Raw genomic sequence first — 23,371 nt, 5'->3', positions numbered from 1 at the left:
CCACAGCCATTTCACACCACCCTGGCACTTCCCCTTATGTCCTGCGAGGCATGTTAGAAACTGAGCTTCCCAGAACACGTTAGACCAGAGCAGGCTCCTCAGCCTCCAGGATGCCTGTCCCTGCCTCCTGGCCCCTGCCTCCTCCTTGTCTGCTGCTGACTCTGCTGCTGGGCCTTGCAGGTGAGCACACTTCGGGGGTAGAATTCCCTTTCCCAGCTCCTGGACCTCTTCTTGACCTTCAGAAATTTTAGGGCCTCCAGGAAAACAGGGTGCATCGCCCAGTCCTTTCACAGAAGGCCAAGGGCAGGATGTTATCTGAGAGCATGGAACCAGGGTTTCGGGCATCTTCTCTGTGGGTCCATCGCCTGCACCCTTTACTAGAGGGTGATGATGATGCTTCAAACTGCAACCACGACAACTTTGTGAATATTAAACCCTTTAATCCTAATGGTATGGCTGTGTGAGCACTACGAGTTTTATCTCTGAATTGCAAATGAGGAAACGGAGGCTGAGAGAGTAACTTTGCAACATCACTTACGTGAGGCAGTGGTTTGGCCGGATTCAAATCCAGGCCTAGCAGCTGCAGAGCTCATTGTTTTAACAATGCTATGCTGCTCCACTCCCCAGTGGAGGCCAATTGCAGAAAAATCAGAAAACACAGAGAACTAAAAAGGAAGACTAGTCATCTCCCATCAGATCACACAGAGACCCAAACTTCAAGTTCTGCTGTTTACTCAGAAATTTTTATTTATGATGGGCTGCATGGTGCCTATGTATCAAGTATGTTTCTGAGCATTTAATGTGGGTAATCATTTCATGTAATCTTCTAAACAACCTCTAACTAGAATATGAGACCACGCATCTATATATAATCATGATACATATATCTGTGTGTTTTGTGTGTACAAGTGGTATAAGTGATTGCACACACACGGGAGATTTTTGAAAAGCCTTTTCTTACTGTTTCCTTCAAATCCCTTTCAGTCTACAGAAATGTACATGGACAGATGTTTAGTTTTCTCTGTTGCTCAGACAGCCTCCTTCCTTTCTATTTCTCTAAACTTACTCCTTAGCTTCCCCAAACTCCTAAGACAAGCAAACTTCTCTCCTGGTAAAATGAGTAGGATAAAAATACATTGTTATATTGGATTCCCTCTTTTCTAATGAGTGGGAATGAAGAGGAAAAAAGTGGATAAAAGATAGAGATGCCTCCCTGTATGGTCTATAATTATATCAATATCTATATCTTTATGCCGACTTCTATACCCATGCCTGTATCTATATATCTCTATCTATATTTATAGTCTATATCCATTCCTACATCTATATCCTCTGTCTGTTGAAGCATCAAAGCTCCAGAAAGTAAAATGAGTAATACCTTTTCAATTGCTTGAACACTCACCATGTGCAGATATGTTGGAAATTCCTGCATTTGCTCTCTGATGTGATCATTATATCAAAGATAGATCTTTTTGTCACCTCTACCTATAGAAAAGAAAAGCACAGAGAGGTTTAAGGACACTCAATGGAAAGTGATACATCAATCATTTGATCTCAAATGGTCTCATCCTAGCGCTCATGGGTTTCCCCGTTAAGCCACATCCATCCCATGAGATTTATTTCACTTGGACCAATGGGTGTGGGGAATGGTGGGTGTTAGAGGAGAGGGCGTGTGGTTTTCTGCCCCTGGGTTCTGCTTCCTGCATATGCAGAAGATATGCTTGTTTTTCACCAAGTCATCTAGTTGGGAAGCTCAGTTTCTAACATAAACTCTATAGATTTGTCGACTTAAACTAGGCTTCAAGATTTCAGGGAGGAGGACTCCCAACCAAGATGGAAGCATAGGTAAATACACTTTGCCTCCTCGCACAACCAAAAGAAGGACAACAACAAATTTAAAAGCTAAAAACAACCAGAATGGCCAGAAAAGCGAACTGTATGAAGTCCAACAACCAAAGAGTTAAAGGAGAAACATGCATCCAGATCAGTAGGAGGGGTGGAGACGGGCAGTCAGGGTGGAAAGGACACGGGGCAAGGTGGCAGCTAGAGGACAGTGAGGGCAAAGCAGCAACTGGTGGACTGAGTGGTCTCACATTTCTGTGTGGATAAACTGGGAGGAACAATGGGGGAGAGTGACAGACAGCACACACCAGATTCCAGCTCAGGGAAAAGAAAGCCTCAAAACCCCTGGGTGTAAAAACCTATGGGGATGGTGGCAGCAGGAGAAACTCCCAGCCTCACAGGGAAGTTCTTCAGAGAGACCCACAGGGTCCCAGACGGTACACAATCTCACCCACCTGGGAATGTGCACCAGAAGGGCCCAATTTGCTTGTGAATAGCAGGGGAAGCAACTGAAAGCAGGGGAAGTGACTGAAAGCAGGGCCAGAGCTGAGCAAGCAGCGTTGTTCCCTCTCTGACCCTTCCCCCACAGACAGACTCACAACACAGCAATGTGGGTTGCCCCGCCCTGGCCAATACCTAAGGCTCCACTCCTTCCAACGTAACAGGAGCACCAAGACAAAGAATTATGGCCCAAATGAAGAACGGATCAAAACTCCAGAAAAAATACAACTAAGCGATGAAGAGGTAGCCAACCCATCAGATGCAGAGTTCAAAACACTGGTAATCGGGATGCTCACAGAAATGGTTGCGTATGGGTGCAAAATAGAGGAAAGAGTGGAGGCTATGCAAAGTGAGATAAAGAAAAACATACAGGAAACCAACAGTGAAGGGAAGGAAACTGGGACTCAAATCAACAATTCTGCTGGGAGCAGAAGGAAGAAAGAAACACTTAGCCAGAACAGAATGACAAACAAGAATTCAAAAAAATGAGGAGATGCTTAGGGACATCTGGGACAACTGTAAACGTCCCAACATCTGAATCATTGGGGTGCCAACAAGAGAAGAGGAAGAGCAAGAAACTGAAGACTGATTTGAAAAAATAAGAAAGGAGAACTTCCCCAATCTGGCCAAGGAAATAGACTTCCAGGAGATCCAGGAAGCTCAGAGAGTCCCAAAGAAGTTGGACCCAAGGAAGCACACACCAAGGCACATCATAATTACGTTACCCAAGATTAAAGTAAGGAGAGAATCTTAAAAGCAGCAAGAGACAAGAAGAGAGTTACCTATAACCAAGTTCCCCTAAGACAGTCCGTTGATTTCTCAAAAGAAACCTTACAGTCAAGAGGGGTCTGGAAAGAAGTGTTCAAAGTCATGAAAGCCAAGGACGTACATCCAAGATTACTCTGTACAGCAAAGCTCTCATTTAGAGTTGGAAGGGCAGAGGAGGTGCTTCCCAGATCTGGTAAAGTTAAATGAGTGCATCATCACCAAGCTATTATTATATGAAATGTTAAAAGGACTTATCTAAGAAAAAGAAGATCAAACTAAGAACAGGAAAATGACAAAAAGCACAGCTATCAACAACTGAACCTAAAACACAACTAAAGAAACAACTAGGACAGGAACAGAATCACAAAAATGAGCATCACATGGAGGGTTATCAGCGGGGAGGTGGCCAGAGGAGGAGTGGGTACAGGGCACAGGGAATAAGAAGCCTGAATGACAGGTACAAAACAGACAGGGAGATGTCAAAGAATAGAATAGGAAATGGAGAAGCCAAAGGACATATATATGACCCATGGACATGAGCTGTGGGTCAGGGGATGGGAGTTCGGGGTGCTGGGCAGAGGGGAATAAAAGGGAGAAAAAATGTAATAGCATAATCAATAAAGTATACTTAAAAATAGATTTCAGGAGGAGTCTGACTGGGAAATTCTTATGTATAATACAAATAATTTTTGGATACTTACAAAGTACTAGGATCATTATGGGAACTTGGGGTGGATTGGTGAATAAAAGAGACAAAGTAGCTGCCCTCATGGAGCTTATATCCCAGTGGGGAAATGACAAGAAACAATAGACATACTAAATAAGTAAATAATATAGGATATTAGAGAAGAAGATTTAGGGGGAGATTAAAGTATTGTTAAAGAGGAGAATTGGGGAACTCTCTAGGGTGCAATGAACTTTAAACAGTGTGGTCTGGGTGAGCATCACTGAGAAAAAGAAGTTTGAGCCGGATTAACAGAAGGTTGGGAGTGAGGCATGGTGCTCTCTGCGGGAAGAGCCTTCCTCCTGTCGGGGAGCCGCATGTGCGAAGGCCATGATCGTAGAAAATCCTACTTTGTACAAGGTTTCGAAGAAAGCAGTGATCTAATCTGACAGAAGTTTTAAATTATCATAGCATTTGATTGAGAATAGAGGACAGTGAAACACAGCGTGAAACAGCAGAGCAACCCGGCAGACAAGGACAGGAGCCGGTAGAGACAGGGGGAAGGTGGAGGCTTGGGTGCATGCGGAAGGGGAGCCACAGGGTTTCTGATGCATAGGATTCGGGTCAGGAGAGCAAGACTCCAGGTGTAGGTGACCTGAGCATCTAGATGAAGAAAGGTGCCTCAGGGGAGAGTCAGAGAGCTGTGGGGGAAGTTCCGAAGTTCCCTTTGGACCTGTTAGCTGTGAGATGTTTGTTTTCATCCAACGAAAAATGTGAGTGGACAGTTAGACATACCGTCCAGAGTGCAGGGAAAGGGACCGGACAGAGGTGCACATATGAGATTTACATTAGCATGGATGGTGGAGTGTCTGCCATTCCCTGCTCCCTTCCTCACGCTGATCCCTCTTCTCTCTTCCCTCCACTTCTCCCTCCAAGATTCATTCCTGTTCTTCCCGTTTTGGTCTCAGCTCTTCACCTTCCCTGTCCCCAATATTCTTTTCCTGACTGCAAATTCAGTCTCTTGTTCCCGGCACAAAAGGACCTGCCCTGCGACAGCACGTGGCCGCCTTGGAGCCTGTGTGGTTACAAACAGTGCTAAGTGGGAGGCTCTCGCCAGCTCACACTCTGCAAAGGTGACCCACAGATTTTCTCCCTGAGGAGATGCCAAGAAAGAGAAATGAACAGAGGATTTATCGGTGGTGCCACAGCTGCCTCCACCTCTGAGTGACTTTGTTTCCTTCATTGTAGCCTGTGCTTTTGGTGTCACCTCCAGGAAATCATTGCCAAATCCAAAGTCACAAAGAGATTCACCTATGGGTTTTTTTGTAAGAATTTTAAAGTTTTAGCTCTTGTATTTAGGGTTTGTATTCATGGTGTTTATTTTTGTTTACAGAATAACATAAAAATCGAACTCCATTCTTTTGCATGTGGATATCCAGTTTCCCAGCAACATTTGCTGAAACACTGTCCTTTCCCCATTAAATGTTCTTGGCATCCTCGTTGACAATGTTTTCATCATATATGTGAGGGTTTACTTCTAGGCTATCTATTCTATTCAATTGGTCTCTCTATCTATTCTAATGACAGGACCATACTACTTGGATTACTGTAGTTTTCTAGTAAGTTTTTAAATCAGGAAATGGGAGTGGTCCAACAACGTTCTTTTCCGATTGCTTCATTACTAAACAACTAAACAACACCGCTCACTCCACAAGACATGCACTACAACTATATAATAGAGTTGGTCATCAAAATGATGGTCTTGCATTTTATATATTATGTTCCCACTTTAAGTCTCATTTATGAAAATAAATGGGAAATAGGAAAAATAAAATAGTCAATTAATTTAAAGAAAGAATACAAACAGCCAATAGGAACATAGTAATATCAACCTTATTTGTCATAGAAGAAATAAATATTTAAAAAATAAGATACATATTTCACTTGTATTGGTAAAGATTAAACTTAAAAAAAATAGTACCTACCGTGTACTAGGGAGTGCGCAGGTGGGGGCTGAAAGGGTGGTCACACATGTACGGCTAGCTGGATGTGTGCGTTGCACAGCCTTTTTGGAGAGCCTTTTGACAATACTTATCAAAGCTCTAAAAAAGTCTGTCCCTTTGAACTAAACATTCCACTTCCATAAACTTTCTCAAGTACATAATTAAGCATATACCTCAAAACGTGGTAACCAGGGTATTCCATGCTACACTGCTGACAGTAAAGTCTGCAGACGATCAAATGTCTGACAGAGAGCAAACACGAGTAAACGGGGGCACACGTCCCTGCCGGCAGACCCTGGTCTTCCCCTCCATGCCATTCTCCGCCCCCCTCAGCTTCCTCCTTCCCCAGCGTCTACTTCCCACAGAGTCCAACAATCGCTTTCTCAGAGCGCTGACCTGGGTCTGGACAAACTAAAAGGAAATCTTCTGGGGACCCGTGGGCAATGCACTCCTCACTGACAGAACTGACCTGTGAGGGGACAAACAGCCTTTCCTGACTTTTAGACGCAACCCTGTGAAGGTGTGAAGCTGAAGTTACGGCAGCAGGTCTCAGGACCGTCAGACAAGCCTAAGGCCAAACAAACTGGGGCTGAGGCAGAACAGTGTCCTTAATGGCCCCTCGGAGCTGCGTGTTGTGTGAGATAATGAATGTCCTTGGTTACTTAGGTCAGTTATGTTTGGCCGTTTACCTTTGGTCAAAAGCATCCTGACTGATAGAAGCCGGACAACAGAAGACGTTAGAGCCGGTGAGACTTATGCCCCAGAAGTATTTATGAATCGTGGATGCGCAGTTAAGAGAAAAAGATTACAAAATCATGTTACCATTTTGTATTCACAAAACCAAGTACATTAATATGAATTCATTTGCCAAGTAAAAGGTTTTAGAAATTATTCTCTCTGAAATAGTTGTCTTAAAGACAAAAATTTAAATGTTTCTTTATTGCAAATTAATTTTCTGTTTCTTTCTGCAACGAGCATATGCAGGCACGCCTCAGAGCTCCTGTGGGTAGTTGCAGACCTCCGAAATAGAGTGAGTTATGTCTTTGCTAGTGGAGGGTCTTCTTGCCTTTGCTTTGTCAAAAACAGAACGCCTGTGAAGTGCAATCAAGTGAAGCACAATAAAGCCAAGTACAATAAAGCCAATACCATGGGGCATGCCTGTGTCACATAAGAGTCAGCCACTCTTTGCTATTTTTTCTGTCCGTTCAGTGCGATTTTGGGAAGGAAGAAAAGGGAAACATGTCTTCTACTAAGCTATGTTGAAGTGGGAGTATGGTTTTTATCCTACCTGAGGACATTATTTTTTCATTTGCTTTTTTAGAGAGAGAGTGAGAGAGAGAGAGAAGAGAGAGAGGAAGGGAGAGAGAAACACCAAGGCGAGAGAAGCATCAGTTGGATGCCACTCTTGTGCCCAGACCTGGGATCCACGCCAGGACAGGGGATCAGACGCATTTAGGCAGGTGACGCTGGCGCCGGCGCAGGTACCAGGGGTCAAACCCACAACCTAGGTCCGTGCCCTGACTGGGAATTGAACCCACAACGCTTCGGCTATGAGATGACACTCCAACCAACTGAGCCACAGTGGCCAAGGCTGGGAGTAGACTTTTTTAACAGGGAAAGTTATGCTTTTCTTTCTCAAGTTGTTTTGTGAAATAAAATTTGGTAGCACCAGGCATCAATCATTTCTTGACTACAGAACAATACACAACAGGTTCCATTTCTCTGTGTTGTCATATCATGGCTTTGTACCATTTCCTATCGAAATTTATTCTGTGAAGCAAAAACAGTCCCCAAATGAAGGGTCTTCGGGGGCCATAGGAACAGCAGATGATACAAGTCATCGAAGGTGGGGACCCATCGGGCTTCCTAAGAGTTACTGCAAGAATGGAGCGCATCATTCTGCGTTCTCCAAACCTCCGTTCCTTTTCTTCTTCTGCCTCCAGGGCCAACGTGTTTCTTCATAAACCTGGCCTATGTCCAGGGCTGACGGAGGTGTATCAAATTCAAGCCGTTGCAGTTCAAATCCGAGCCCAAGGACCTCGGGCTTTTATGAGGCCTCCTTTCAGTGGCAAATTCCTTGAAAACATATCCATCTGAGTGCAATCGTCTTTAAGGCTTCTGAGTGTTTCTATTCTTGTTTGTAAACTTTCATTCTATAATCTAAAAGAATTCTGAGATTGAACCATTACCTCTAAAACTACTCTTCATTGTATCAATTCCAACTTGTTGCTCAGGTTCAGCGGCCCAACCCATTTCAAGAGAGATGTTAAAGCTGAAATTTGGGTAAAAATTCAGTGAGTCTTTAACACCTAATTTCCTCATCGTTGCAAGACCAGCAATGGCCGCCTTAGTGTCTGGGGCACAGACGGACCTGCCCACATGCTCCTTCTGCTTGGGTTGGATCGGTCACGCCATCAGCCACGCGGCTCAGCTGGGCAGCCGAGAGACCCAGGTAAAGGTCCAGCGCACGCCCTCCGTTGCTGGCTCCAAGCAGAACCGCTTGGCGGGGAAAGATTGAACCTCCTCTTTGCGACATCACTTGACCTCTATGTAGCTCAGTTTCCTCATTTGTAATGGGGCATGACATGACAGCTAGCGGGGGGGTTACATGTATGAGAAGTGCAACATGCTGAGCTCCAGGCCCGCGCAGGGTGTGCACTCACTCAATGAAAGCCATTGTCAATAAACACTTGACAAGGCCTGCACCATCACGCAGGGATGAATAAACAACTGCTCTGTGCTTTCCCGCAGGAGGGGCAGGTGAGGAGCTGCGGGTGATTCAGCCTGACAAGTCAGTGTCGGTGGCAGCCGGAGAGACGGCCACTCTGAGATGCACCAAGACCTCCATTAACACCGTGGGACCTGTCATGTGGTTCCGGGGGACAGGGCCCGGCCGGGTGTTAATCTACGATTTCAAAGGAGGCCTCGGCCCCCGAATAACAACCGTTGGAGACCCCACGAAGAAAGACAACATGGACTTTTCCATCCGCATCAGTAACATCTCCCCAGCAGACGCCGGGACCTACTACTGTGTGAAGTTCCGCAAAGAGGACACTGACAACGTAGAGTTCAAGTCTGGGGCAGGCACTCAGCTCACCGTGAGTGGTGAGTATGGGGCCAGATCCATTGTCCCTGACATGTGACAACAGTTAGTAGCACAACATTAGTTCTTTGAGCAACAACTAAGAATCCGCTGTGGCAGTGGGTGCTCATAGTCAGGATCTGATCCCTGGTCTGATTTCGCCCCTTCTGCAGGTCAGGGGAGTGAGGCCTGGAGAGGCCAAGCTGTCTGCTCAGGCCCCACGGCTGGTAGTGGGTGGGAAAAGTCTGGAACCATCTTCTGCATGACTCCCCAGCCCCTGCCTCTTCCAATCCTGTCCAGCCTCTTAGTTCCAGGCATGAGGGAGCTGCAGGTCTCAGTGACTTGCCCGTCACAAGGTCAGACCTCACCCCGGCCCGCAGAGAGTGCTCCCCTCAGTCTGGCCGGGCCACCCAACCCCTTACCGACACTCCCTGAGCACGTGCTGTGAGCCAGGCCCTGCTCTGGGTGCCGTGGGAGCTGCCGAGAACTGAGCAGGCAAAGGCCCATTTCCTACAAACTTGGTTCTCTTCCCTCCAATGGGGAGAAATGCTTGCAAGGCAGGGAGGGGGGAATGTGTTTCTTTATTTCCTTCTCAGAAGCATCACATGAGAAGAAAATCTTAAGGGACACAGACCCCCTGTTTACTCCAACAGCCTAGCTGGGCGGGGGGCTCGGAAGTTGGATGATTCTCAGACGGTCCTTCATCCTGGGAGAGGTTCCCCCATGTGGGTGACTTCAGGGTCACCTCACTGAGGCTGGGAAAGTGCTCACTTTCTTGTGTGTTTGGCCAGAGGCCTAGGATCCTGAATCCTGAAATATCAGCCCATAAAGGACCTGCAGACCATCCGCCTGCCCCCCATGCACAGGTGGGAGCCTGAGGCCAAGAGGTGACAGCAGTTTTGCCCTTGATCACTAGGCCAGGGAGTGGGGGCAACATTCCAGAATCTAATAAGAGTCCAAGCATGTTCCTTCCTGCCCTGTCGTGAGACCTCTTTCCATGGAAGACTTGGCCCATAGTAGGTGCTGAATGAAAGGCAACTACACCAACCATTCAACAAAGACCCAGAATATTCCTTTCATTATTTTCTCAAACGTTCACCTGCCCCTCACATTCAGACCCTGAAGCCCAAGGTAACTGAAATCCCCTCACAGCCGTGAGCCTCGTCACCCCCAGTCAAGCACCCCCATCAGCACCTAGAGCTGCCCCTTCTACAGCAGCTGCCTAACCCTCCAGCTTATGGCGACAGTTTCGCTCCTGGACAGCCTGTAGAGGGATGTCAGTTGTTCCCAACCTCTGGTTATTAAAACGGTAAAGCTGGGAATAAACGTGTGCAGGTGTCACTTGCCCAAGACGGAGATGCCCACTGGAATTGCCATTGCTGTGTCAGAGGGTACGTGATTGTAATGTGTGTGGCTATCGCCAATTTTCATCCTAGATGTGGTCGCCATGGAATCCCCCCACAACCCCTGAACAGTGGCAGAGAGGGTGGATTTATCCTGAATATTCTGATATTACAGTATTTCCCAAGGTTGTGTCTGTTGCCTGGGTCATCCCAGGTCGTAAGGGGCTCTGTCTGAGGTCTGCTGCCCCCTGGTGGAGCGCTCGTTCCCCTTCCCCAATCTGCCTGCCCAGAGGACCCTGTGGATGAGAAAGCAGGGAGGTGATGGGGGAGGGGGTAACAACATTGTTCTAGAACCGATCTCTTCCTCATGCCATTTACTCTTGTAACCAGGCCTTTGGCAGAGGGTACTGCTGATAAATAAAGACTCTAAGACTCAGAGAAGGGACCTGACCTGTGAGCAGGTGGGAAACTAAGACTGACCCCCAAACAGCCTGACTCACAGCCCCTGGTGTTTGCCGCACCCCACTGTGCGCAGACAGCTCCAGAACTCTCCTTGAAAATCTTAAATTGCTTTGTCCTTCGGCAGTAAACACTTTGTAAAAGGTTCTGTGGGGGAGGCAGGGCAACGTTACTACCCAGGTCAGTCAGGTACGCAAGTCTCGCCGTGTGCTGACCCTGCTCCGAATGCCGTGGCTCGGCCTATAGAAGCACTTGGGAGGCAGTTCCCCTCCACTGTTGTGGTGTTTGTCCTTCACTGAGCACCTGCAGGAGCGTCCTGGGGACAGGGGCCTGGATGGAGCAGATGGGGGTCACTGAACCCCCAGAAATACCTTGAAAAAAACCCCTGGGTCTACAGACTGAGAATGTGGGCAACAGCCATTTCCCAGGGGGCACAGTGGGGCTCAGCAGGAGCCAAGTTCGTATTCTAGACTCACCTCTCAGGAGGCCCCGTCTTTCGTTTGTTGCAAGAGGGTCTCAAGTCCTGGTCACTTGGAATCAACTCCTCCTTGTTATTCCTTAAAGTCAATATTCGCAGAGAGAAAAAAGGAGGGTAGCGGCCAGTGTTGGGGCCTGTGAGGTGGTGCAGTTACTCTGTAGTTGGACATGAAGACTGGGGACCACAGCAGACATCCCCGGGACACAGTGAGAGGTGAGGCGACAGCCCCCTCCTTTCTCTCAGCCTCCCTTTGCCCCTCTGTAACGCGGCGATGATCGTGGCCTCCTTTAGGGGAGCTGAAGGGTGTGAGGTGCTCTGTCTGAATCACCCGACACAGAGCCGCTCCCCCAGATAGGCTGTTATTTCACGGCGTGGCCCACTTTCTCTTGCGGGGCCCCAGGTTCCTCCCCTGCAGACAGTGGATGCTCCCACCAACCTTTGCGGGAAGGACTGAGGCCACAGTGAGCCTGGTGAGAGAGCCGACCCTAGTGAGCGATGGTGTCATCTCACCGCTGGGTGCTCCTGGGCAAGTCTAGCTTCCTGGAGTCCTCACTTTCCCCGTCGGCGAAGGGGTGATGATCCCATCTGCCGTTCAGGGGTCCGTGAGGGTAGGAGAGGATGTCTAGAGCGCCCAGTGGGCAGTTCAGGGAGTTACTGAGCGCCGGTGCACAATGGGGGGAGCGCATAGACCGAACTTCCTGCCTGGGCTCACATCCCGGCCCTGCTACTTTCTGGCTCTGTGACCTCTGACATGTCGCTCCCCACACTGTGCCTCAGAGTCCTAATCTGTCAGTGACAGCACTGACTTTGCAAAACAGCTACAAAGACTGAAGGAGTGAACACATGCGAAGTGCTTCGAGCGGTGCCTGACATGTAGGAAATGCTCTGTGAACAGGAGCTCTGCCTTGCTGGAGCCACAGGACATGGGACAGGTCACTTTCTTCTCCAGGCTTCAGTATCAATAGGGTTGGAGGTGGGGTTCGGTGCCTTGCACCTTGGCACTCATTGGAATCCCCTGGGAATCTTTCAAAAGTCTGCAGACCTGGGCTCCGCCCCTAGCAAATCCGATTTGGTCAGACATAGGCCTGGCAGCCACATTTTTTCACCATCTGGAGTCCGAAGGCCCTGAGCTAGGTGTTCTCTGAGGTCACAGAGAAAACACATTTTTTCCCCTGACAATGGGGCTCCCCTTGCTGCTGGGGCTGTGAGACCGCCACCTTTGGGAGGTGCTGGCTCTTCAGAATCTAACGTGCCAGAGACGGCTCCTCAGAGGCCCAAGGAAATGAGCCCATGTGGAGGGTCAGGGACACCCCCCCTCGGAGCAGGCCAGGGCTGAGAGTGGCCCCCTGCTCTCCAGGCCTGAGGACACGCAGCCCAGACACCCTGTGACATCCAAGCTCCGTGGCCGGGGACACCTTCCCACATTTAAACACCTGCGTGCCTAAGCAGGCCCGGGATTCCCCCGCGAACACTCACTGCCCAGCCCCAGAGCCCTTCCAATGCCAACAGGCCAGCATGTCACTGCTGAAGGAATCCACCTTCCCTGGGGAAATGCTCCCAGCTTCCATAAAAAGCCGATCTGCTGGGAAACGCCTGGGATCTGGTGTGTGTTTTCAAAGTCACTTCATGAAATTTGGTTCCTAAGGAGATCATTTCTAAGAAGAGAGAGAATCATAATATGATGACTTCTCTGCCGTCTTATTTTTAATCCTCACCCAAGGATATGTTTACTGATGTGAGAGAAGGAGGCAGGAACAGAGACAGGCATTGGGGGTAAAACATAAATATGGGAGAGAAACATGGATTGGATGCCTCTTGTACGCACACAAAAACCTAGGCATGTGCCATGACGGAAATGAAACTCTCAACCTTCCGGTGTATGGGATGATGCTCCAACCAGCTGAGCCACCTGACCAGGGCTCTCTGCTTTTCCCGTCTGAGGTTTTGACGGCAGTGGTGGGGAGCAGGACTTGGGACTTTTCTTGCTGCCCATGTCGTCGGCAGACGTGAGCAGAGCACGGACTTGGGCCAGGTAGTGTAGGGCACCGGGGAGGAAAGCCCTGGCTGCCTGGCATGGAGCCAAACTAAGAAAACAAAGGCCTCGACCTCACGGTGCCTTTCCTCCCCTAGCATATCGCTGGTCATGCGGTTTGGCCCCCTAACTTTTCCTCCCTAAGGATAACATCTCGGCCTCCGATGTATTTCATCTCCAGGCCCAGAAAACAAAACCAGGCCCAGCTGCATGGATGAAGGCCCCCAGCCCTGGGGCTGACCAATCAGTGGACACCATGACCCTGAAAGGACACCCCTGGAAAGCCGATGACTATGCTATTGACATCCTCCCCTGAGACCACCCCTAACGTTCCCACCTGCAAATCAAGATAAAACCTTCGGGACAAAGGCCCCGCTGAGCATGCTTCCTCCCAGCCACGCCCTTTCCTTTCCCCTCTTCTTCCTCCATGGGCTCCCGTCTCTTAAACTGTAAGGGACCGCACGAGACTTGCAACGAGGGGAGCAGCAGGCAGCGGCAGCTTGTTCCAGGCTGACTCCCTGAACCTGTCCCCGAGGCCCCTTTTCTCCTATTGGCCAGTGAGCCAAAGCCCTTGCTCTCCCCTATCTTCTTCTGTGCTACGCGCTTCCTTGTTTCACTGTCCAGAGTGTGCTTTTGCTGCGGCCAATGCATTCTTGCTTGTGCTCCTGCACTTGGTCTCTTGATGGAAATCTTTCCCTCAAGAAGACAACCACCGAGGTCTCATCATCTTGCCAGCACAATCTATGCTATGCTTTTCTTTTGCCTTCTTGTTACTTAAGGGACAGATCAGTCCAGAACTAGAAAGACCAGGTCTAACGATAACAATGATAGGTGTTAATGCTATTACGCACCTACTATATTCCAGGCACCACGTTTTACATGCCCTCTCTCTGCTCCTACCAGGGTGGTGCTTTGATCCACTTTGTCCAGAAGCAGACACCAAGGTTCAAGAGCAAAGGACAGAGATGCTTAAATTTATCCTGAGTGCAGTGAGATGAGCCCTGCCCGGTGCTCCCTGGGCGCCCTTGGCCAGCCGGGTTCCCCTCCCAGCCTCATCCCATAAGTGAGCCCACACGGGGCCTGCCTGCAGCCTGGTGGGAGGATGAGGCGCTGATGAGCACAGAGGCATCAGCCCGTCGTCAGGAGCCGAGGAGCCTCCCCATCACTGGTAACTGATCCCAGCGTCCCATCCCCGTAGTGACATCCAGGCTGCTAGGGTTTGTCTGGCTTGACTTATTCAAGTGATACCCTCTCACTGCCCAGCCCCAGAGCCCTTCCAATGCCAACAGGCCAGCATGTCACTGCTGAAGGAATCCACCTTCCCTGGGGAAATGCTCCCAGCTTCCATAAAAAGCCGATCTGCTGGGAAACGCCTGGCATCTGGTGTGTGTTTTCAAAGTCACTTCATGAAATTTGGTTCCTAAGGAGATCATTTCTAAGAAGAGAGAGAATCATAATATGATGACTTGTCCTCAAAATGTTTGATCAGTTTTAGGATCAAGTTAGATGTTTACAAATGCAAATACATGTTTGTAAGTGCTGTCAGCCCACTGTTAGAGAAGTTAATAATGAACAGTTTGGAGGCATCCTATAGACCCTGCTACAGGGAGTAACTGCCGTCCCTGTTGACTTACTCCTGGTGTGTGGGTGCTTTCCGGACAAAGGAGGAGCCCTGCCTGCTTTGCAGGCCTGTGTCTGTGTTTCTTCGAATTTCTTAAGGATTAAGAAAACTAGTTGAGGGGAGGGGATTGTGGGGCTGGGTGAAAAGCTGAAGGGATTAAGCAAAGCAAAGGAAGAAAGAAAAAACCACAGAGACCCAGACAACAACGTGGTGCTGACCCGTGAGAAGGAGGAGATATCGGTGACGGAGGGGACGTGACTTGGGGTGGGGAACACACACGGCGACACAGACCTCACGCCCGAGACCTATATAATTTCGTTAACCAATGTCAGACACCTCAGTAAATTCATCAGTCCATGAAATTAACCCTCGTTGGCTTGCTCAGCGCTCAGTGATCTTTATTTTCAACGCAAAACTGACCCAAGAGAAAAATCCTAACCCAGAAAAACATCCCATTGCCCCCCAACCCCCGCCTTTGAAATTCAGGGATCGGCACAGTAGACCACACAGGAACGTGCGGAGGAATAATGAAAACTTTGGAAGAAACTCATGAAAACCTGAAGGGAGAGCCCTGGATATAAATTCAGTCCAAATTCAAAATAGATGTGTGCTTGCTTATTTTTGTGAAGCATCTTCTGTTTTCCGCGAAGCCAAACAGCCCCCGTTGCCCGACCTCACCCTCCCTGCAGCCGGGGAGGGGGAAATGGCTGCCGTCCCCTTTCACCGGTGGGACAGGGATGTGCCCGGACGCCCCTCTCCTCGGCTGCCAGGCTGGTACCACTGTCATGGGGGTCCCGTACCCACCGCTTCCCCTGCGTTTACTCTGAGGCACTGTCTGGGAAGCTGGGAAGGTTCCCGGGGGAGGCCCGTGAGGAGAGTTAACACAAAGAGGGAGTCCGCTCAGTCACGTTGTTCCTGAACCCAGGCTGCTGGGAAATCACCGGGGGAGGAAAGCAGGTGCACTTTGCACTCAGGGCTGGAGCTGCTGTGGGCCCTGCCCCTCACGCAGAGGTCCCCGCTGGGGGCCTGAGAGTCCTGCGCTGTAAGATGAGGACGATGACACGTCCCACCAGCATTGTTAGAAGGAGAAAAAATAATATATAAGAAGGTCCTTGACAGTGTCACATGCTAATCATTAGTGCTGATGATCACAGCCATGCTCATTGTTCGTTATGTTCCTTTTAAAGCCAAACCCTCGCCCCCCGTGGTATCAGCCCCCACGGGGAGGGCCGCACCTGGGCAGACGGTGAGCTTCACCTGCGAGTCCCACGGCTTCTCCCCCAAGGACATCACCCTGAAATGGTTCAGAGACGGGAACGAGCTCCCAGCCTCCCGGACCGCCGTGGACCCAGAGGGAGACAGCCCTTCCTACAGCGTCTCCAGCAGGGCCAGGGTGCGGCTGGCCGCGGGGAATGTCCGCTCCCAGGTCATCTGCCAGGTGGACCACGTCACCCTGCAGGGGGGCCCTCCTCTTCGTCAGACTGCCAACCTGTCTGAGGTCATCCGAGGTAGATGTCCCTCACCCCCAGCACTTACGGGGCTCCCACCCTCCAAGCCTGTTCCTCCTCTTGCTCTTTGCTGCAGAGTGTGATTTTCATGGAACCTAATTCCTGACAGTCCTTCCCTTCACCAGGTCTCCGGATGTGCCTGTCACTCACCACTGTTCAATGGCAGCTGCCGGGTGAACAGCTACCACTGTACTCGGTAGTTTCACCTACTTTACCAAGAGCAACTCCAATAACTGAGCACCTACTATAGGCCAAGCAGCTGTGGGCTCGGTGATTTCATTTATTTTGCTATAGTTATTATGTTCTAATTGCATGCCGGGCTGTGCTGGTTGATTTCACTCATATTACCCTAATAGCAGCTACCAGTTCTTGAGTACCTACTATGGGCAGGGCACTGTGCTTAGTGATTTCATTCACATGCAAAGAGAACCCTGACTCGGAGCACCTGTGCATACCTCGCCCTGTCCTGAGTTGTCCCCTTGCTGTGGCGGGGGAGCTAAATTATGGAGCCCCGCTGTGATCTGTCTGTTCCACAAGGTCAGAGCTTCTGCCCTGTGCTGTTTCAGTTCCGCCCACCTTGGAAGTTACCCAACACCTCATGTCAGAGAACCAGGTGAACGTGACCTGCCAGGTGAAGAACTTCTACCCCCAGCGCCTACAGCTGACCTGGTTGGAGAACGGAAGCGTGTCCCGAACAGAAACACCCTCGACCCGCGTGGAGAACAAGGATGGGACCTTCAGCTCGAGGAGCTGGATCCTGGTTAATTCATCCGCCCACAGGGACGTGGTGCTCACCTGTCAGGTGCAGCACGATGGGCAGCCGGCGGTCAGCAGGAGCCTCACCCTGGAGGCCTCCGCTCACCAGAAGGGCCCGGGCCCAGGGGAACCCTCTGGTGAGGCCTCCACCCCAACTGACCCCGCTAGATTGAACTTTTAACCTTTTTAGTGTTATAATTATCCATTCATGCTTACTCTAGAATAATCCAGCAGTCTGTAGATAGAAAGTAGACCTTTGAAGTGAGCTTTCCTCCCCCAAACCCCACACTCCATGGTCACCACTGGTAAGAGTTTGGTCCGTATTTTTACTAATCTTTGACATCAATGTACATTAGGAAACAGGGAGGGAGAGATGGAGGCGGTGAGTTCACAGTGTGCTGCCCTCCCTTTCTCCTCTCAACAGTCCCTGGGTCCCTGTCCCCGGCAGACCGTCCCTCCTCCTCGCTGTCCGCCCCCCTCCCTGGACTCTCTCCATCCTAGTCTTTTCCTTCCCCATCAGGAAGGTCACCTAGCAAATGTCTGAACCTGCCGCTCTGTGAAACTGCAGAAGCGGAGCCCTGAGGACGTGGAGTGTGAGTCAGGACAAGTCACCCGAGTGACCGTGAGTGGTCGCATCACAGGCATCCGTTTCCCCAGATTTGTGCCCATGGGCCGGCAGCCGTCCTCCTGCGGAGAGGCTCCGACATCCCCCATTCCGCTGCTGGGTGTGCGGGTCGCTGCTGCTTCCCGCTCCCTTCCTGACTGGAAACGTGTCGTTCTTCTTTTCCCTTCATCTGTCTTGAGAGATGTTTTCCAACTTCATGGAGCTTCCCAAAGAACCCTCTTTTTGCTTCAGTGAGTTTCTGTCTCCAAATCCAGGGATATTTCTCCTCTTTCCTTGATAATTTCCTCCCTCCTGCTTGCTCTGGGTTAATTTTGCTCTCCCTTCACTAGTTTCCTGAGTTGGGAGCACAGATTATTGATTTTTGTCTTTTGTAAATGCCACACCTGGGTTGCATTCTGTGCCTGGGGTGTTTGGGTTGTGCAGGCCATGATGGCTGAATGCTGTGTTTCTTCTCCCAGCCTCAGATCCAAAGCTACTGTGCCTTTCCTTCCATCTCTCAGAGTCCTCCATTGCTCAAAGCTGGTGTTATCTCTGAGGGCCAGAGGAGGACTGACCAAGGAGAGCAGGAGAGATGAGTCTCCGCCATCTTCCCTGGACCGCCTCGGGCTTGCTTTTTAGACTCTACCCCTCGCGGGCCTTGCCAAACAGCCCTATTTCCCGTTTTCTGTGTGCCTTTTCACCATAGAAGTTGTGCATTTAAAGTTGTACCTGTGTCTTCAATCTCCTCTGTCCTTTTCAAACATTCTTTTCTCCTTGTTAGGTCCCTATGACCTCGCTAACAAATTCCCACCCGTTCAGTGCCTTTACAACACATTTATCATCTTGCAGCTCCAGAGGTCAGAGGTCAGCAGTGGGTTGGCAGGACCGGGCCCCTCCTGGCGGCTCTAGGGGAGGATCCCCGTCCTTCCCTTTGGCAGCCCCAGAGGTGGCGCCCTCCTCGGCTGAGGCCCCACCCGCCCTGAGCCCTGCCTCTGCCAGCACATCTCCTTCTCTGGCTCACCCGCTCCCGCTTTCCCTTAGTAGGACCTGTGAGTACATTGGCTCCAGTTAAAAAATCTGAGATAATGTTTCCATTTCATTTCTTCACTTGATCCCTATGGCTCAATCCTTTTGCCAGGTAATGTAACACATTCAGAGACAGTGCAGGCTCTGTGCCAACCCTGTTGTACAGACTTACTTTGAGGCCTTCTCCTGTGACCTGTGCTCTGATCTCCTGGACACTCTGCGATATTCCAGCGTCAGGACGGATTTCATAATGGCGGTGGTGGCGTCCCGAGCGGCTCGGGCCCCTCTGCTGCCTGCCCCTTGACGCGTGCCTGTGCGAGGCGGGGAAGGCAGCCACGTGGAACACTTCGCGTTAGGGTTTGGAGATTCTTCTGCTTTTTACCTACAGTTATTTTGATGCTTTTACATTTTCTCATCAAGCTATACTGAGAGCCAGTTGTGGGGGGGACTGATTTTCCCTATTGTGTTTTTTCTTTTTTGGCAGAGGCCATATTTGCCGTTAATTATCTGTGCGGCTGCCATTGTCCTCAGCGCCCCCCCCCCGCCCCCCGCAAGGGTGCTTTGGCCCATAGGTCCCTATCTCAGGGTCCCAAATTTCCCCATCAGGGTCCTACTCGGGCTGAACAGGCCCACTGAAGTGCAGAACTCAAGGTCCTCTGTAGCTCAGCAACTCCTAGAATTATGTCCTTGGCCCGAATCTGAGTTTTGTCTGCTCTCTGGTGCTAAAAGAAAACAATCTGCAAAACTACCAAGCACTCTTCTGGTTCACACTTGACCTTTACCTTGTAATTAGTCATTGTTAACTTTTCATTGTCTTTTCTAATTAACTTGCTCCCCACTAACACCCATCCAAGTGCATACTCCTGATAATTACCACTTCCCAACTAATTTCCCAATGACCGATGCCAAGATATCTCCTTCCTCTTCTTAGAAAATTCCAGTTCACCAAACAAGGAAAATTTTATCAATTGCACCCATAGAGCCAGCGGGGCACCCCTGCTCCACCTTCCACCAGTGCTGTGTCTCCTTGACCAGCCAGCTGATGAGCGATCTGGTTTCTAACTTGAATTTTAGAGTTTGCTCTCCAGAGGACTCCCAGAGGTCAGTACTCCTCTGGGTCAGTTTCCCTGGGAATCGGACTCTAAAGCGATGGAAGCGTGTGGAAGCTCCCCGTGGGGAGCTGTCAGGACCCACCCGCCTGAGGGAGCGAAGGAGCAGGACTGGCAAAGGAGCTGCTGGACTGCAGTGCAGGCACCAGACGTGGCTGCTCTACAGGGAACTGGACAGAGGGACAGCCGCTGAGAGTTGTTTACCTGGAGGGGAGTGGGCTGAGCCTCGACACTCACAGCCAGCCAGTCCTCCTGCCTTGGCAGCCCTCTGAGTGGGCGGGACCTAGGCTCGGAAGCTCCCTTCACCTGAGGGGAAGTCCCAGAGGGCCTATGACCTTAGAATTGCCATGCTCCAACACCCCACTGGAAATATGGTGTCTTAAGCCATACTTTAAGGATTATTTTATTTATAATCGATTGTTTCATATCGTTGGTTTTTGTTTAAAGAAAAACGGGTCATTATCAATCTGCAAAGAACCTAGAAATGTGATGTCCCAGACCTGACTCTCTGTGTCCACTAGGAAGATTTCAGCTGACCTCGACGCCGAGGTCAAAGCCAGCTGAATGGTGTTGCACCCCCTCCCAATCTTTTGACTGCATTTCTTTGAATCGCATTATGTTTCCCAGACAGTAGGTCTCATGAGAAGAACGGCAGCTCTCTCACTGTGAAGTCTGTCCTCACTGAACGCAAACGCCCTGTTAACATTTGCTTTTGCCACTTGAGAGGTTGGACTTGTCTTCACTGAAAAGACAAGCTCTTGGGATCACCGTATAAACAGCAGGGATGTGTTTTCTAGGTTTTAATCTCACCAATCTGTGACCTCCATCAATTTTCTGAGCTTCCGTTTCCTCATTAGACTGAGGATAGTACTATCTGCCTCATAGGGACGGGAGGACCAGGGGAGTCAATCAGGGGCTGCACTCATGGGTCGTTGAGCACACATTTTCCTACCCCTTCCCTCAAGAAAGACAACCCTGACAAACTAGGAAGGAGGTGATTGAGGATGAGGAAGCTCTTTGCCCCGATTCCTACCTTGAGCCGGAGAGCAGAGCAGGACTCAAGAGGTTCAGAGCGTTGATGGTGCAGGCAGCCATGGCTGAAGCAAGGAGAGGTCCCTGAGAATTGCCTCCTCTGATGGCTCCTCCTGTTTCTCTGTTTCCAGGCCCAGGAGTGTCTACTGAAGTCCTCGTAGCTGTCCTCCTCAGCTTCAAGGTGCTGCTGGTGGTTGGTGTCTCCGCCATCTATGTCCACAGGCGGTGGAGAGCCTGACGGTAAGTTGTGTGGCAGAGAGAGCGGTCAGCGTCTGTCCCAGAAGGGGCGAGGTCAGCAGGGGGGGACAGCCCACAGGCCACACGGGGTCAGAGCTAATGTGGCGTAAAGAGACGGTGACGCACTTCCACACTTACCCTCGGAAGTCTCTGAGAGCTCTCTAAGGGAGTCCCACTTCCTATGAAGTAGGTCGGGTCTTATAGGAAGTGGCCCGATCAAAGGTTTTAGAGGGTGTCCACAACATCTTAGGGTCTCTCTGGAGGAAGCGGGCAGAGGGAGTGAAGGAGGGGCAGCCGAGAAGGTTTCTCCCTTAGATGCCATCTCCAGATTATTTGACCCCTGGGTCTTTGGGGGAATGAAAAGAATTCACATTTTAGGGTATTGTTGAGAATTCCCGAATCTGCTGCTCTGAGGGCTGTGCCAGCTCTGATCTTCCTGGTGATAGAGTGGAAGGGACGGAATAAGGGGATCAGTCCTTGGGGAGAAAGGGCGAGGTGGCGGAGTCCCATGCCAGCGCTGTGTGTTCTCTCATGACAGGCATGCCAGGAAGAAGACAGCCCCGAACTCGGGAGACATGCCGGGAGCATTTCTTCAATGATAAGCAGATAGTTAAATGTGATCATGTTTCCCGCAGCTCCTTCTTCCTCCCCTGCTCCACAGCACCATCCATCTCTGCAGCCTCCTCTTTCTATGAGACCCTCCGCCTAGGGAAAAATAATGTTGACTAGAAGCTTCAACAGACTCTTCTTCCAATGCCTCTCCCCAGGGCAGACATGCTGCCCACAGGCCCCCACGGCTCTTCTCACAGTTCCCGGTGCCCCCAGGCCTGAGACTTCATACCTGGTCCTCTCAGAAACACATGCAGAACCCCAAATTGTCACCTGCGCTGTTATCTCCTACTTAAAGTTATCACATGACTTAAATGTGATCAGAGAAAAAAATGGGCTGCTGGCAATTGTGATATTAATGCGGTCAGACCTTTCCCATCAGCCTCGACCAGGAGCCCCCGGGAGAGAAAGCAATGCCGTGACGGAGACAGGCACTTTGATGCAGCGAGCTACCCGCATTAACATTGGCCTTGCTTCAATACTGGACATGCCTTCTTAAAAATCTTCTTAGTTGCTCTAAAGCACAGTGTGAAGTTGAGGAGTAGTAATTTCAAGCGAGGTGAGAGTTTCTGAACAATTTCCCATGGGATCTGTGTTCAGGCTGTACGAGTCTGGAGTGGTTTTGATCTTGTAGAATCAGAAGGGGCTCAGGAAAGACCATTTTGATTCAAATACCACAGATTTCCATCTTCCTTCTCTAGTCTTAGTAGATTTTCTTGAATACATGTTTGCCCCTTAATGTACACCTTTATGGCTATCTCTAGAGATTTTAAGTGATGTTTCAACATACACAGTCAATTAATATTCTGAAATGAATTATTTCTTTGTAGTTTCCTGGTATTTGCTTTCTTCTGTAAGGTGGCATTTTTAGCAACAGGCTTGCTATTTGGAATTATTCTCTCTGGGAAAATAATGGTATACATTCTTTTTTCAAAACTTCGTTTCCTACCATGTCGAAGCATAGGAATCTCTGGTCCGGATGAGCCATTAAAGACCACACCGCCCTGTCAGCCATCAGACACTGAGTGGCAATGTGTTCACAGTGCTTTAGAGGAGTCCAGCAGAGATGCTCCCGCCTGAGTCTTGTAGGCAGGGAGACCGGGGTTTGGATACTGGCAAACACACACCAGCTATGTGACCGTGGGCAACTCACTGACGCTCTCTGATCCAGTTTTCTACTTCGACAAATGGGAATTATGCTGCCTCAGAGAACTGTAGGGGCTTTAGAGGGGAGAGCCAAGTGTGAGAGCACACAGGGCCTGGAACAGCGTTGTGCACGATGTACACCCTTGTCTTCCTTTGTTTGCTGAGGAACTCACACCATCTGCGTGTGTCCAGCCCTCTGAAGCGATGACATTGAGAGTTTTCCAGGGGCCTAGCTGACTGAAGATGTTCTCAGGATTTTCTGGGGAAAAAATATCCCCTTCCAGGCTGGCGCCTGCATCCAAGAATCTCTCCAAAGGCCACAAGAGCAGCATTTCCTTGATCAGGGACATGCTTGTTAGCATGAGGGGAGATTGGGACAAATTTTACTGTTACTGAAATGAGGCTCTAACACGGAAACCAGACCTCACTGGTGTTTTTGTTTGTTTGTTTTAGTTTTTGTTTTTCTCCTTTCAGGAGGTAACAGCAGAGCTCTTCCCAGAGACCCGGGTACAACTAGGTCAAGCGGTGTCGGACCGGTCCCAGAGGCCTAG

The 23,371-nt window shown here is 49.9% G+C and overlaps 1 protein-coding gene and 1 pseudogene across 1 annotated transcript; one reads left to right on the top strand and one right to left on the bottom strand.

Moving 5' to 3' along the window:
• Window positions 1–87: 87 nt before the first annotated feature.
• Window positions 88–22,225, top strand: LOC129070803 (signal-regulatory protein beta-1-like). Its single transcript, XM_054573942.1, has 6 exons — window positions 88–197; window positions 8,544–8,883; window positions 15,981–16,301; window positions 16,868–17,194; window positions 20,960–21,068; window positions 21,604–22,225. The coding sequence occupies exons 1-5, from the start codon at window positions 111–113 to the stop codon at window positions 21,064–21,066; spliced, it is 1,182 nt and encodes a 393-aa protein (XP_054429917.1). The 5' UTR covers window positions 88–110; the 3' UTR covers window positions 21,067–21,068; window positions 21,604–22,225.
• Window positions 7,514–8,487, bottom strand: LOC129070571 (L-aminoadipate-semialdehyde dehydrogenase-phosphopantetheinyl transferase-like; annotated as a pseudogene).
• Window positions 22,226–23,371: the final 1,146 nt, after the last annotated feature.

This window comes from Pteronotus mesoamericanus, unplaced genomic scaffold (genome assembly GCF_021234165.1).
Source record: "Pteronotus mesoamericanus isolate MK-2021 breed Mesoamerican mustached bat unplaced genomic scaffold, CSHL_Meso_final contig_25, whole genome shotgun sequence".
In the NCBI taxonomy this organism is placed as follows: Eukaryota; Metazoa; Chordata; class Mammalia; order Chiroptera; family Mormoopidae; genus Pteronotus; species Pteronotus mesoamericanus.
This window is presented reverse-complemented; position numbering and strand designations above follow the sequence as displayed.

Coding starts and splice junctions, on each gene's coding strand:
- LOC129070803 (XM_054573942.1), top strand. CDS start 111: ATGCCTGTCCCTGCCTCCTGGCCCCTGCCTCCTCCTTGTCTGCTGCTG. Junction 198..8,543: donor CAGGTGAGCACACTTCGGGG/GTAGAATTCCCT, acceptor GGGGCAGGTGAG/GAGCTGCGGGTGATTCAGCC. Junction 17,195..20,959: donor GGGCCCAGGGGAACCCTCTG/GTGAGGCCTCCA, acceptor CTCTGTTTCCAG/GCCCAGGAGTGTCTACTGAA.